At 45.2% G+C, this 15,863-nt stretch overlaps 1 protein-coding gene across 1 annotated transcript in view; it reads left to right on the top strand.

The window, feature by feature from the left end:
• The first annotated feature begins 1,341 nt into the window (after nt 1–1,341).
• hcrtr2 (hypocretin (orexin) receptor 2) overlaps nt 1,342–15,863 on the top strand; it is an 85,080-nt gene continuing 70,558 nt past the window's right edge. The window contains exon 1 of the mRNA XM_043687463.2: nt 1,342–1,555. Coding sequence (XP_043543398.1) covers nt 1,348–1,555 — 208 coding nt within the window. The 5' untranslated portion in view covers nt 1,342–1,347. The remainder of the gene's footprint in view (nt 1,556–15,863) is intronic.

Genomic DNA, 15,863 nt, shown 5'->3' on the forward strand with positions numbered 1-15,863 from the left:
GTGTAAGAGAGCATGCCACTTGGATACATCCTTCAGAATACATGCTATTCAGGTTCATATGTAAGAGTACTATGTAAGAATACGTGTAAAAAGGCATTGCATTCAGCACATTTGGAAGAGTTCATGTCTGTCAGGTACATGGGAAAGGTGTATTTGTGTAAGAGTTGTGTCCCCTTTGGGTACATGTAGGAGTTAACGCCCCTTGGATATTTATATATACTGCTCTGGTCTCTCGAGGTATGTATGTAAGGATGCATGCCTTTTTGATAAATGTATAAGAGAACATGCCCCTCTGCCCTGTAAATGTACCTGAGGGCATGTGCCCCTCAGGTACGTAAGAATACATGCACTTTCAGTATATGTGTGAGAACGCATGCCACTTGTGTGTGTAGGTGCATGTCCACTTAGGTACATATGTAGGGGTACATGCCTCTTGTGTGTAAAGATAAATACCCTTTGAGTATATTTATAAGGATATGTGCCCCTTGGGGATATGTGTAAACCTCTGCACTGTGTTGGGTGGCACCACTGGCTTGCAGCCAACAGACTGCAAGCAATCTAGTACCACTGTTCATGTCTTGTGCTGTTTGAGAGATTTCGATCAGACATATTTGAGTACAAATCATGAAAGAATGTCTTCCAATCTGGATCAAGTAAGGCTGATAACGCTTTTGGACCTATGGCTTTCCAAAAGCACTCTCTGCTCGCTCTCTCTCTCACAGACGCACACACACTATACTGTGTATCTTCGCAGGTCTGTTGAATAGTAGAGGGTCACTCCAAGTAGCAAGTACAGAGCCTGGGATAGTTAATCCAGCGGTCTCAGTAGTAGGAAGTGGGCTGAGGAGGTGGGAAGTGGGGGACCACTCCCAGGGTGATGAGGGGAATGAGGGTGGGGAGACTCTCAGGGTTGGGGGTGGGGATAGGGATGAGTGTTGGATGTTTCCTGGGCTGGGGTGGAAGGGAGGGGATAAAGGAAATGGGGAATGCGGGAATCCCAGAGTAGGGAATGAGGATGAGAAGATCCCTGTCTGGGTTGGGGGGTTTGAGGGTGGAGTATCTCTCAGTCTAGGGGTTGTGTGTGTGTGTGTGTGTGTGTGGCGGGGGGGGGGGGGGGGGGGTTGTGGAGGCTTGAGGAGTGGCTGGATTGATGCGTTCATTCCCTTTCCCATTGGAGGGACTGCGGGAGAGTGAAGTTGTTGGGGAGTGGGCACTGGGAGAACGTCAGCGAGTTGGAGTGAAACCTCCTCCCTTAGCAACTCCCTCCCACTCACGGAAATCCCTGGGCAGCATTGCCGGGGAATGGAGCGGTCTGAGGGAGTGGGCATTCTGTGAGCACACTCTGCAATGAAGGAGATGGAGAGGGACCAGGCTGAGCAGCTCTTTGCACTTAATGAGACCAACAGCAGCGGCGCCCTCCTGTCCGGCGCTGATTACGACGATGAGTTTATTCGTTACTTGTGGCAGGAATATTTATATCCCGAGCAGTACGAGTGGGTGCTCATTATCGCTTATATTATCGTGTTCATTGTCGCCCTGGTCGGAAACATACTGGGTGAGTAACACTTTCCTGCCCTTTGCACCATTCAGTAGCTGAGCTTTGGTGTTCCTGTAGCTGATGTATTGTTAAACCTTTACCTGCCCCGATACCTCTTTCCCTGCCTGTCTTTGCTCACGTAGAAACAAGCAGCAGTTGCAAGAAGTCACTTTTAAAAACAACCGTCCGATATTAATTTTAAAAGCGCCTTGTCTCGCAGTCCGTCCCATTGCAATAGTAAAAGTGACACCTGGTGATATGAGCCCCCCCCCCCCCCCCCACTTTTAGCCAGTTTTCAAATGCTAAGTAGGTGTAATGGGAGAGAAGATAAAGATGTCTTGGTTTCTCAGGAATATATAAATATTAGCAGCGATTATCAAACCGACTGAAACCCAAACTAGCTAAAAGTGTGTAGCATCAGCAAATTCCTGCGGATGCTGGAGATCTGACAGTTCGGGTATGTTGAGCGTCTCTGTGGACAGAGATAAGGTTGCAGGTCCCTGCCTTTACATGACATGCCATTGCCGAGCAAGGTCAACTCTGTTTGTAATTTTCTAGGGTGAGAAAGGATCCTTGTTTGCAGAGAACTGAATAAATGCCTTCAATATCGCTTTTAGCGTTTCACACAGTGAGGGAGCTGGACTGTATCAGAGAGCTTCGCTAGTAAGAGACTATCAGAGTCCACATTGGAAGAGCAGCTGGCGCTCTCTTTGCCCTTGTGTGAACAGAGACCTTAATCCGGTTGTGCTTCCTCGACCCATTCTTACTGTTTGCACAAGTGGGCTTTTCAATGTTTATTCCCGATTCTCCTAGAACAACAGTTTAAGGAGACATTCAAAGAGTCCAAAAAAAACACCACACCATAACTAATGAATTCTGAAACCTGGCGTCACTTTCATTACAAAATATTACACAGTTACATCATGGATTTCTCACTGATGTGCCTTGATTGAACAATGGCATTGAGCAAAGCCGGGGAATGAAATCATGAGCTCTGATACCTTCCTGAATCCAGACCTCTAACCCCAAACTGCTCAATCCTCCCCTTCATATTCTTCCAGTGCCCACAATTGAGAATATCGTTACAGCATGGTCAAACTGTTATGAAAATATTTCAGAAATTGTTTTCACTTTTGAATTCTATTCCTATATTTGTAAAGTCCTTTAAGAGCACAGGTATCAGTGTGATACACTTTATAACCAAAGCTTTGTCAGACAATTACACACAATTGTTCATATTATGCATCCATCTCCACTTCTTGAACCTGACCCTGACCTGGCAACATCCAAAAGACTTGAACCTGTAAACAACCATCCCATGGACAACGGAAAGTATGTTGAATGAACGGTGACATACTCCATTGGTATTTGACTCCTGGTTTCACTTCCAACTTTAAAGTAGCAAAATGTTTGAATAAATTAGCTCCAACCCATACCATGCAATAATGTGCAATCTCTATCCACACAGGAACTTTGTTAACAGAAAAGATGCATTTTGCATTTGCCTGGCTTGGGAGAAGCAGTGAATGCGCAAGTAGGGAAATACACCTATTAATGGGACAGGAAGGCTGACAATGACTGTCATTTTCACAGAGTTGACTTTGCCATTTAGAATAGGACCTTGGATAAACTGCCAGAACACTCCTCTATTATCATCGAAAATCTCATGACATGACACCTCAGTCATAACCAATATGCTACTTTCATCACTGGTCTTTAACTGGATTATAACATTAAATACCATCTAGATTGAAAGCTTTTTTAACCTCACTCGCCTCCATGTCAAAACTAAATTGACTTCCATGATACATGATACAAATGGCTGCAGTGTTGTTACCCACTTTGCTCAAAATTTGCAAGCCGCTCTCAGTCTCTCCAATTTTGCAAGGAAGAATCTCACCTTACATTGATTGTTGCTAAAAAAAAATTCCTTCAGTCAACCCATACCTGGTCCACTAATTCCACTCCCAAAAATGTTGAAGGAGAGGCTCTGTACTATATTGAGCACTTCCCACACCTTGGCAGCCATCTCTCTTTAATGGCCATCATTGATGAGTGCATTGCAGTGAGACCTGGACTATCTATCAGTCAGCAACACATACGTGCAATGGAGAAATTACATCAGGAATATCTCTACTGCATCCTGGAGAAACATCAAATACTGCTGTTTATTTTGAGGCTAGAGCTCTAAGGATTCAGGCAAACTTTATGCACAATCAATAGACTGGATTCGGTGGCCCAGTGACCAAAATGTGGCTTCCCTGCAAGGTCCAGTTTTTTTCTAACACTGAAATGGGCAACATTCCAGGGGAAGACAAAGAAAATGCTCCAAAGGTTTCTTTTACATTCGACAGCATTATCATATATGACTGGGAGGTGCTTGTCTTGAATCATTGAAAATGAAGGCAACCTGTCCATCAAGTTGCATCACACTTTGAATTGCATCATCCTAATGATGAGGAAAGTGGCAGCAGGGAGGGGAAAGACAAGTAGAAAAAAAACATCCTGCACTCCAAATCCCTTCTCCTCACAGAATGTCCTTCCTCATATGTCCAATGATCTGTACCTTGAAAATCAATCCATTCGTACAGATGGAGAATCACAATAGAAACTCACAATTCTGAGTAGGCACTATCTGTGAATTGAGAGGCGGTGATCATGATAATGATGGGGTAAGGTGATGGGATGAATCCGAAGAACTACCTCAGACAGTGTGGATGTTGAACTTGTCCTGTTAGCATTATTCTGCACTGCACAGTGAACTGAATGAAATGACTATCCACACACACAATCATTTGAGTACTTGAAATTCCTATGTGGACTGAAAGCTTCTTTTGAGATCAATGCTCACGCTCATCCCTGACCAAAGACAGATGAGAGTATTAAAGAACTCCTACTGAGTTCTTTACAATATGCAGTGAGGTAGATCTGCCAGCATATATTACTATGTGCCGTATTCTACAAATACTATTAATTTGTCACTAAAATTACATCACAGTATCCACTGACAGATAAAATGGTTAAGCTTTGATTCTTCATCATTTTAGAGCACAGTGTATATACATAACAGTGGGTGCTTCTTATCTGCATGGGCAGCAGTTGCAATGCAATTACTGGTTCACTGCTCCAAGAGATTAGAGTGCTTATTGACAGCCCTCCCTCAGTCTCTAACGTTTTGTTGCTGCTGATATGGATTGCAGCTCCGATCTGGTGTGGTTGCTTTATCTTTAGGAAAAGGATATGCATGATGGGCCAAAATGTCTCCCTCATTTGTACGTATCTTGTCAGAATCTAAATCAAACTGTATCGAAGGAGGTGGGAACACCTCCAAATGGACATCTCTCTGTGCGACAAATGGGTATTTCTGATGAATCAGTACAAATCCATTCTGGTGAGAAGGGCAGCTGAGATTGATCGGATAAAAGGTACATGTAGATAGGAGACCGTCTCTGTGACCTTCAGATGGTTATGGTGAATGGTGTTCCAGAATGTCTTTTGAATTGAGAAAAGTGCTGAGAAGTTCAATGAAGGAGGGCAAGTAACTTTCAAGGTAATCTTAAGGGAAATGACAATCCAGTTCAACTGTTAGTTGTATCTATCTGTCATCAGCAAAACAAGGCAAAGATATTCAAATGTTGGAGGCAATACAGAATGATGATTCTCAGTGTTGATTGGTTGAATTGTAAAGGAAGACTGAAGAGAGCTGGGATGTTCAATTTGTATAGAACATATCAGACATGAGCTTATTAAGGTTTGTAATGCAACAAGTAATTTAATTGTTGGTGAATGGTGAATGGTGTAAGGTGAATGTGTGTCATTACTTAGACCATGCCTTACTAATAGTGGATGTATTCTTTGAGGAGAAAGTGAGGTCTGCAGATGCTGGAGATCAGAGATGGAAATGTGTTGCTGGAAAAGCGCAGCAGGTCAGGCAGCATCTAGGGAACAGGAGAATCGACGTTTTGGGCATTAGCCCTTCTTCAGGAAGGGCTAATGCCCGAAAGGGCTAATGCCCTTTCCTGAAGAAGGGCTAATGCCCGAAACGTCGATTCTCCTGTTCCCTAGATGCTGCCTGACCTGCTGCGCTTTTCCAGCAACACATTTCCATCTTTAATAGTGGATGTATGTTGGAACTAATTAATATCATGTTTAGGATGGATGACAGGAAGTTTACTTGGAATAGAACCCTGGAGTCACAGGGTACCTAAAGTAAACAAGTTCAAGGGCTGATTTAATGGAGTGTTTGTAAACAGAAGACAAGGATCAAAAAGTTTTTGGAAAAGGATCATTGGTGACGTGAGTCTTTTTTATGCAGAGTTATTCTGATGTACAGACTGACAAAGTGGTGAAAGGAGATTCAATGACAACATTCAAAATGGAATCAGATTCACACTTGAAGTGGAAATATTTGCAGGTCAAAGGCAAATGCAATGGATTAGACAGCTCTTTCAAAGAGAAGCACTGTTACAATGGTACACATGAGCTCAGGCTCCACTGCACCCATACTCAAGAAAATTATTTTCTGCAATGCGGACTTCGCTGGCTTAGACCAGGATTTACTCCCCAAGCAGAACTGCCCTTGAGACTATACTGATAAGCTGCCTTGTTGGACTGCTGCAGTCAAGTATAATCCAACTCAATTCCTGCCATTCTGTAGGTGGACTAGACATTATTAATTCCTCAGATTTACAATATAATAACCTTGCTATTCAATTCTATTTCTATTCAATTTCTATTCTTTGTATGCAATGGGACTGCAGCACCTTCAATGGGAGAGAGACATTTGTAATGGACTATTTCCCTTATAAATATGAAGACAAGAAATTTCAGTGGGTGGGCATTTATTTTAGTGCATTAACAATTTAAGAGAATGGTTTATCTATGTATCATTGTAGTTGAGTGTTCCTAGCATGATATTTGTGTCCTTTCAGAAACGTTGACGGGTGGCTGGTTGGTGAATGGTTCCCATCTGACTAATGGAAAATTACCTTCAGACACCATGACCAGACATTCCAACCACATCAGCAAAATCTAGCACAAGAACCCAAATTTCTTATTTGCTATTGTCACAGCTGGAATTAGAACTCAGTAAAGCTGTCATTGAGCACCTTGCAGACACAATGGATGGATTTCTTGAGGAGTGTCAATCACACTCAGATTGCTGCTCGCATTTTTTCCATTGAGCAAGAACTCCATATATCTGGCAGGAGATTCTGACTGGGTCCTTTCAGAAATATGGTGCTGTACAGGTTCATTCTATAGTCGGGGCAGGGCAATCAGGGGAGATGGATAGTGTCAGGTCTGGCAGTGGGGAGGGAGGTGTGGAGTCCTGGGGAAGGTGGCAGACATTGGGTTCCAGGCTTGATGGGGCAGTGGGTAGTGAAGGTTTGCCAGGTCCAGTGACAGTGGGAATGGTGTCAGGTTCTGGGCAGTTGGGAGGTGTAAGTGAAGGATCCTGGATAAAAAGAGTGTGTGTCAGATCTGGCAGTGTGGAGTGGAGTATTGTTGGGTGTCGGTCCCAGGAAAAAGGGGAAATGTCAGGACTCTAGGGGTTCGAAGGGGGGTGAGGTCCCAGGGTAAGCGAAGATGGGGTGGTGTAAGGTTTAGCAGCAGGGGTTGTTGAGTTCTGGGAAGTGGGAATGTCTGGTCAGAATCTGAGAGGCATAAGGGATCTGGGGAAAATGTGGTTGAGGAAATGTACAGTAAGTTGTGGAGTCAGTTTAATATTAACCAAGAGATAGACTGCATTGTTAATTGTCTCCTTTTTCTTGGATAACTATTTGATTAACTTCAGCAAAACGCTCTGAATTCTTCAATTTAAGTTAATACTGTTTGGATAGAAATGCATCATGTTAGATTAGTCATGTGACCTGTACCATGAGGCACAGCCCTTGCAGACAGACAGCTTGACTTCACTTCAATAAAGTCTGTGTATTGAACACACTGCTACACTGTCCGCTCAAAACATGGCGTTAGAAGAGGCCCTGAGATGAGTATTGCAAAGTTGTACAAAAACACAACTACTGACTGGGAGGCACAGGTACATGCTGATGATGAGTGATCTGCAGATCTTTTTAAAAAGTGCAATTCAACAAAGCATGTCACAGTTATTATGATCGCAGCTGATGTTACTATTGGACAAGTCAGATCCTAGACTGAAGTCTGGCTTGATGGATCTTATTTTCTTTTTTGTTTATTTTTATCTCAGTGTTTTTCACTGAAACATAATTACACTGCTGCAGATTTGGTCTTAATAATAAAATAGAAGTTTATATGTAAAGTAAATAATGAAAAATAGAATTAACCAAACTACTTACTTTAAACACAAGTTTAAAGATTTTGAAACTCATGATAAATATACTCCTTAATCTTAAAAAAACATCCTTAACAATATTCATATCATAGAGAATTCCTTCCTCTATTCCCTCTGTAGGGCTTAATGTAACTGTACCTGCTTGCTTCTTGTCTTGAGAATATGATAATCTCTTTTTTTGAATCTTCATATAACCAACTTAGACTTTCTCAGTTTAAAGCAACCCCTTCAGCATTTTAACCAAACACTTCTGGTCTGGAACTTTCAAACTGAACTCCTTGCATTGAGATAATCTGTTTCTTAACAGTATTAAATTATCTCCCTTCTTTAGGAGCAGTTGTTTTACATTTCCGGTTTTAGCCAAGATTTTTGCAAATGATCAAACAGAAACTAAAAAGCTTTTCCAATCTATTGGCAATTCCACTAAACTAAACTGACCACCCCTGCCCCCACATTTCCAGAGTCTTCTACGTCAAGCCTGATAAACTACACTGTTTACTTAGTGCTTATAAAACTCTCCCAATAAATAAAATCCCATTAACCTCTAAGTGCTATTCAATTTCAATATTATTTATTTTTAAAAAATAAGTCATCCTGACTTTAAAAATACATGGAAGTTAATCATTGAACCTCTTCACACACAGAGAAACCCACATGTTGCTAGTTCAAAATCCACAAATCCAAAATAGATGATTTTGAAATATTGATGAATCACATACCTCACATCATACAGTTTAAACGCTGGTTAAAAGAAAATGGTTACAGCTTTTCTCCTGGATGAAATCATAGGGAAGATGAAGCAAAATTGGGAGGTCTTGCATGCACAAAGGAAGAATTATGTAACAGTTATGGACTTATTGACTAGAGGTTTTAAAATCATGAGAGACATGGATAGGGCAAATAGCCAAGGTCTTTTTCCCAAGGTAGGGGAGTCCAAAAGTAGATAGTTTAGGTTTAAAGTTAGAGGGGAAAGATTTAAAAGGGACCTAAGGGGCAATGTTTCTGTGCAGAGGGTGGTGGGTCTATGGAACAAATTGCCAGAGGAGGTGGTGGAGGCATATGCAATTACAACATTTAAAAGGCATGGGTAAATAAATAAAGAGTTTAGGGAGAAATGGGCCAAATGCTGGCAAATGGGATAAGGTCAGACTGGGATGTCTGGGCAGTGCAGATGTGTTGGACCAAAAGATCTGTTTCCGTGATGTATAACTCAATGACTTTATGACTAAAAGACTTTCAAAACGTATTCCATGCTAATTTTTTCTGAAGCGCAGAAAAAGCACATGGAAGGAACTTTAAAACATTTTGAAGGCATATTTTGAGCTCCAAGTGCATGTTATTGCCCTGGGTTCAGCATTCAGGACCAAGGGAGAAAAAGGGTCAAAAAGTGTGGTGCTGGAAAAGCACAGCAAACCAGGCTGAGGAACAGGAGAGCTGACACTTATAGCATAAGCCCTTCATCAGGAATCTAGGGGGGAGGGGGACAAGAGGGCTGAGAGATAAAAAGAGGGGTGTGGGGCTGGGGGGGTGGAATGTAGCTAGGAATGCGATAGGTAGATTAAGGTGGGGGCTAATGGTGATAGGTCAGAGCAGAAGGTGGAGTGGATAGGTGGGAAGGAAAATTTACAGGTAGGACAGTTCAAGAGGGCTGTGCCGAATTGGAGGGCTGGTTCTGGGATAAGGTGGGGCGAGAGGCGATGAGGAAACAGATGAAGTCAACATTGATTCAGTGTGGTTGGAGAGTTCCCAGGCAGAAGATGAATTGTTCTTCCTCCAGTCTTTGGTGGCTAGGATTGAGCGATAGAGGAGGCCCAGGACTTGCATGTCCTTGGTGGAGTGGGAGGGGGATTTGAATTGGTCAGCCACAGGGCTGAAACGTCCTGTCTCCCCAGTGTAGAGGAGGCCTCATCGAGAGCAGCAGACACTGTCTACTATGAGTGAATGAAAGATCGAATCATCTTAGTCCTATGAGATCCTACCATGGCAGCGTAATCACTAAGAGAAGAGAATCTGACTCTTGATGGAATGATAAACAGGTGCGGAATCTCTGAGCTTGTAAATCAACAGCCACAACACAAACACCAGAGAACATGCAAATTTATCCACATTGTAGAGAAGCAGCCTCAACTTGTGTGCTACGTTGGTAATCAGCCCAGGGCTGTGTGCTATTTTGGTAATCAGTTCAGTGTTGTGTGCTATGTGGGTAATCAGCCCAGAGCTGTGTGCTATGTGGGTAATCAGCCCAGGGCTGTGCGCTATTTTGATAATCAGCCCAGAGCTGTGCGCTATGTTGGTAATCAGCCCAGAGCTGTGCACTATTTTGATAATCAGCCCAGAGCTGTGCGCTATGTTGGTAATCAGCCCAGGGCTGTGCGCTATTTTGATAATCAGCCCAGAGCTGTGTGCTATGTTGGTAATCAGTCCAGAGCTGTGTGCTATGTTGGTAATCAGCCCAGAGCTGTGTGCTATGTGGGTAATCAGCCCAGAGCTGTGCGCTATTTTGGTAATCAGTCCAGAGCTGTGTGCTATGTTGGTAATCAGTCCAGAGCTGTGTGCTATGTTGGTAATCAGCCAAGGGCTGCGTGCAATGTTGGCAATCAGCCCAGGGCTGTGCGCTATGTTGGTAATCAGCCCAGAGCTGTGCGCTATGTTGTTAATCAGCCCAGAGTTATGCACTATGTTGGTAATCAGCCTAGAGCTGTGTGCTATGTTGGTAATCAGTCCAGGGCTGTGTGTTATGTTGGTCATCAGCCTAGAGCTGTGTGCTATGTTGGTAATCAGCCCAGAGCTGTGCACTATGTTGGTAATCAGCCCAGAGCTGTGTGCTATGTTGGTAATCAGTCCAGGGCTGTGTGCTATGTTGGTAATCAGCCCAGAGCTGTGCACTATGTTGGTAATCAGCCTAGAGCTGTGTGCTATGTTGGTAATCAGTCTTGGTAATCAGCCCAGAGCTGTGCGCTATGTTGGTAATCAGTCCAGAGCTGTGCGCTATGTTAGTAATCAGTCCAGTGTTGTGTGCTATTTTGACAATCAGCCCAGAGCTGTGTGCTATGTGGGTAATCAGCCCAGAGCTGTGCGCTATGTTGGTAATCAGCCCAGAGCTGTGCGCTATGTTGGTAATCAGTCCAGAGCTGTGCGCTATGTTAGTAATCAGTCCAGTGTTGTGTGCTATTTTGACAATCAGCCCAGAGCTGTGTGCTATGTGGGTAATCAGCCCAGAGCTGTGCGCTATGTTGGTAATCAGCCCAGAGCTGTGCGCTATGTTGGTAATCAGCCCAGAGCTGTGCGCTATTTTGGTAATCAGCCCAGAGCTGTGCGCTATGTTGGTAATCAGTCCAGTGTTGTGTGCTATGTGGGTAATCAGCCCAGGGCTGTGCGCTATTTTGATAATCAGCCCAGGGCTGTGTGCTATGTGGGTAATCAGCCCAGAGCTATACGCTATGTTGGTAATCAGTCCAGAGCCATACGCTATTTTGGTAATCAGCCCAGAGCTGTGCGCTATGTTGGTAATCAGTCCAGTGTTGTGTGCTATTTTGATAATCAGCCCAGGGCTGTGTGCTATGTGGGTAATCAGCCCAGAGCTATACGCTATGTTGGTAATCAGTCCAGAGCCATACGCTATTTTGGTAATCAGCCCAGAGCTGTGTGCTATGTGGGTAATCAGCCCAGGGCTGTGCGCTATTTTGATAATCAGCCCAGGGCTGTGTGCTATGTGGGTAATCAGCCCAGAGCTATACGCTATGTTGGTAATCAGTCCAGAGCCATACGCCATTTTGGTAATCAGCCCAGAGCTATGCGCTATGTTGGTAATCAGTCCAGAACTGTGTGCTCTTTTGGTAATCAGTCTTGATAATCAGCCCAGGGCTGTGCACTATGTTGGTAATCAGTCCAGAGCTGTGTGCTATGTTGGTAATCAGTCCAGAGCTGTGCGCTATGTGGGTAATCAGCCCAGGGCTGTGCACTATGTTGGTAATCAGTCCAGAGCTGTGTGCTATGTTGGTAATCAGTCCAGAGCTGTGCGCTATGATGGTAATCAGCCCAGAGCTGCTTGTATGTGGGTAATCAGCCCAGAGCTGTGCACTATGTTGGTAATCAGTCCAGAGCTGTGTGCTATGTTGGTAATCAGCCCAGAGCTGTGTGCTATGTTGGTAATCAGTCCAGAGCTGTGCGCTATGTTGGTAATCAGCCCAGAGCTGTGTGCTATGTGGGTAATCAGTCCAGAGCTGTGTGCTATGCTGGTAATCAGCCCAGAGCTGTGCGCTATGTTGGTAATCAGCCCAGAGCTGTGCGCTATTTTGGTAATCAGCCCAGAGCTGTGCGCTATGTTGGTAATCAGTCCAGTGTTGTGTGCGATGTGGGTAATCAGCCCAGAGCTGTGCGCTATGTTGGTAATCAGTCCAGTGTTGTGTGCGATGTGGGTAATCAGCCCAGAGCTGTGCGCTATGTTGGTAATCAGTCCAGTGTTGTGTGCTATGTGGGTAATCAGCCCAGGGCTGTGCGCTATTTTGATAATCAGCCCAGGGCTGTGTGCTATGTGGGTAATCAGCCCAGAGCTATACGCTATGTTGGTAATCAGTCCAGAGCCATACGCTATTTTGGTAATCAGCCCAGAGCTATGCGCTATGTTGGTAATCAGCCCAGGGATGTGTGCTATGTTGGTAATCAGTCCAGAGCTGTGTGCTATGTTGGTAATCAGCCCAGAGCTGTGTGCTATGTTGGTAATCAGTCCAGAGCTGTGCGCTATGTTGGTAATCAGCCCAGAGCTGTGTGCTATGTGGGTAATCAGTCCAGAGCTGTGTGCTATGCTGGTAATCAGCCCAGAGCTGTGCGCTATGTTGGTAATCAGCCCAGAGCTGTGCGCTATTTTGGTAATCAGCCCAGAGCTGTGCGCTATGTTGGTAATCAGTCCAGTGTTGTGTGCGATGTGGGTAATCAGCCCAGAGCTGTGCGCTATGTTGGTAATCAGTCCAGTGTTGTGTGCGATGTGGGTAATCAGCCCAGAGCTGTGCGCTATGTTGGTAATCAGTCCAGTGTTGTGTGCTATGTGGGTAATCAGCCCAGGGCTGTGCGCTATTTTGATAATCAGCCCAGGGCTGTGTGCTATGTGGGTAATCAGCCCAGAGCTATACGCTATGTTGGTAATCAGTCCAGAGCCATACGCTATTTTGGTAATCAGCCCAGAGCTATGCGCTATGTTGGTAATCATCCCAGAGCTATGCACTATGTTGGTAATCAGTCCAGGGCTGTGTTCTATGTTGGTAATCAGCCCAGAGCTGTGCACTATGTTGGTAATCAGTCCAGGGCTGTGTGTTATGTTGGTCATCAGCCTAGAGCTGTGTGCGATGTTGGTAATCAGCCCAGAGCTGTGCACTATGTTGGTAATCAGCCTAGAGCTGTGTGCTATGTTGGTAATCAGTCCAGGGCTGTGTTCTATGTTGGTAATCAGCCCAGAGCTGTGCACTATGTTGGTAATCAGCCTAGAGCTGTGTGCTATGTTGGTAATCATTCCAGGGCTGTGCACTATGTTGGTAATCAGCCTAGAGCTGTGTGCTATGTTGGTAATCAGTCTTGGTAATCAGCCCAGAGCTGTGCGCTATGTTGGTAATCAGTCCAGAGCTGTGCGCTATGTTGGTAATCAGTCCAGAGCTGTGTGCTATGTTGGTAATCAGTCCAGAGCTGTGTGCTATGTTGGTAATCAGCCCAGGGCTGTGTGCAATGTTGGCAATCAGCCCAGGGCTGTGCGCTATGTTGGTAATCAGCCCATAGCTGTGCGCTATGTTGGTAATCAGCCCAGAGCTATGCACTATGTTGGTAATCAGCCTAGAGCTGTGTGCTATGTTGGTAATCAGTCCAGGGCTGTGTGTTATGTTGGTCATCAGCCTAGAGCTGTGTGCTATGTTGGTAATCAGCCCAGAGCTGTGCACTATGTTGGTAATCAGCCTAGAGCTGTGTGCTATGTTGGTAATCAGTCCAGGGCTGTGTGCTATGTTGGTAATCAGCCTAGAGCTGTGTGCTATGTTGGTAATCAGTCCAGGGCTGTGCACTATGTTGGTAATCAGCCTAGAGCTGTGTGCTATGTTGGTAATCAGTCTTGGTAATCAGCCCAGAGCTGTGTGCTATGTTGGTAATCAGCCCAGAGCTGTGCGCTATGTTGGTAATCAGTCCAGAGCTGTGCGCTATGTGGGTAATCAGCCCAGAGCTGTGCGCTATGTGGGTAATCAGCCCAGGGATGTGTGCTATGTTGGTAATCAGCCTAGAGCTGTGTGCTATGTTGGTAATCAGCCCAGAGCTGTGCGCTATGTGGGTAATCAGCCCAGAGTTGTGTGCTACGTTGGTAATCAGTCTTGGTAATCAGCCCAGGGCTGTGTGCGATGTTGGTAATCAGCCCAGGGCTGTGCGCTATGTTGGAAATCAGTCCAGAGCTGTGTGCTATGTGGGTAATCAGCCCAGAGCTGTGCGCTATGTTGGTAATCAGTCTTGGTAATCAGCCCAGAGCTGTGTGCTATGTTGGTAATCAGCCCAGGGCTGTGCGCTATGTTGGTAATCAGTCCAGAGCTGTGCGCTATGTTGGTAATCAGTCCAGAGCTGTGCGCTATGTGGGTAATCAGCCCAGAGCTGTGCACTATGTTGGTAATCAGTCTTGGTAATCAGCCCAGAGCTGTGTGCTATGTTGGTAATCAGCCCAGGGCTGTGCGCTATGTTGGTAATCAGTCCAGAGCTGTGCGCTATGTTGGTAATCAGTCCAGAGCTGTGCGCTATGTGGGTAATCAGCCCAGAGCTGTGTGCTATGTTGGTAATCAGCCCAGAGCTGAGCACTATGTGGGTAATCAGCCCTGAGCTGTGCGCTATGTTGGTAATCAGCCCAGAGCTGTGTGCTATGTTGGTAAACAGCCCAGGGCTGTGCGCTATGTTGGTAATCAGTCCAGAGCTGTGCGCTATGTTGGTCATCAGCCCAGAGCTGTGTGCTATGTTGGTAGTCAGCCCAGAGCTGAGCACTATGTTGGTCATCAGCCCAGAGCTGTGTGCTATGTGGGTAATCAGCCCAGAGCTGTGTGCTATGTCGGTAATCAGTCCAGAGCTGTGTGCTATGTTGGTAATCAGCCCAGGGCTGTGTGCTATGTTGGTAATCAGCCCAGGGCTGTGTGCTATGTGGGTAATCAGCCCAGAGCTGTGCGCTATGTTAGTAATCAGTCTTGGTAATCAGCCCAGAGCTGTGTGCTATGTTGGTAATCAGTCAAGCGCTGTGTGCTATGTTGGTAATCAGCCCAGGGCTGTGCGCTATGTTGGTAATCAGTCCAGAGCTGTGCGCTATGTTGGTAATCAGTCCAGAGCTGTGCGCTATGTTGGTAATCAGCCCAGAGCTGATCACTATGTGGATAATCAGCCCAGAGCTGTGTGCTATGTCGGTAATCAGTCCAGAGCTATGTGCTATGTTGGTAATCAGTCTTGGTAATCAGCCCAGAGCTGTGTGTTATGTTGGTAATCAGTCCAGAGCTATGTGCTATTTTGGTATTCAGTCTTGGTAATCAGCCCAGGGCTGTGCACTATGTTGGTAATCAGCCCAGGGCTGTGCGCTATGTTGGTAATCTGCCCAGGGCTGTGTGCTATGTTGGTAATCAGTCCAGAGCTGTGCGCTATGTTGGTAATCAGCCCAGAGCTGTGTGCTATGTTGGTAATCAGCCCAGAGCTGTGTGCTATGTTGGTAATCAGCCCAGAGCTGTGTGCTATGTTGGTAATCAGTCCAGAGCTGTGTGCTATGTTGGTAATCAGCCCAGAGCTGTGTGCTATGCTGGTAATCAGTCCAGAGCTGTGCGCTATGTTGGTAATCAGCCCAGAGCTGTGTGCTATGTGGGTAATCAGTCCAGAGCTGTGTGCTATGTTTGTAATCAGCCCAGAGCTGTGCGCTATGTTGGTAATCAGCCCAGAGCTGTGCGCTATTTTGGTAATCAGCCCAGAGCTGTGCGCTATGTTGGTAATCAGCCCAGAGCTGTGTGCTATGTTGGTAATCAGTCC

The sequence above is a fragment of the Chiloscyllium plagiosum genome, unplaced genomic scaffold (assembly GCF_037043375.1).
Source record: "Chiloscyllium plagiosum isolate Xiang-an unplaced genomic scaffold, Cpla_swu_hap1 HiC_scaffold_3, whole genome shotgun sequence".
Lineage (NCBI taxonomy): Eukaryota > Metazoa > Chordata > Chondrichthyes > Orectolobiformes > Hemiscylliidae > Chiloscyllium > Chiloscyllium plagiosum.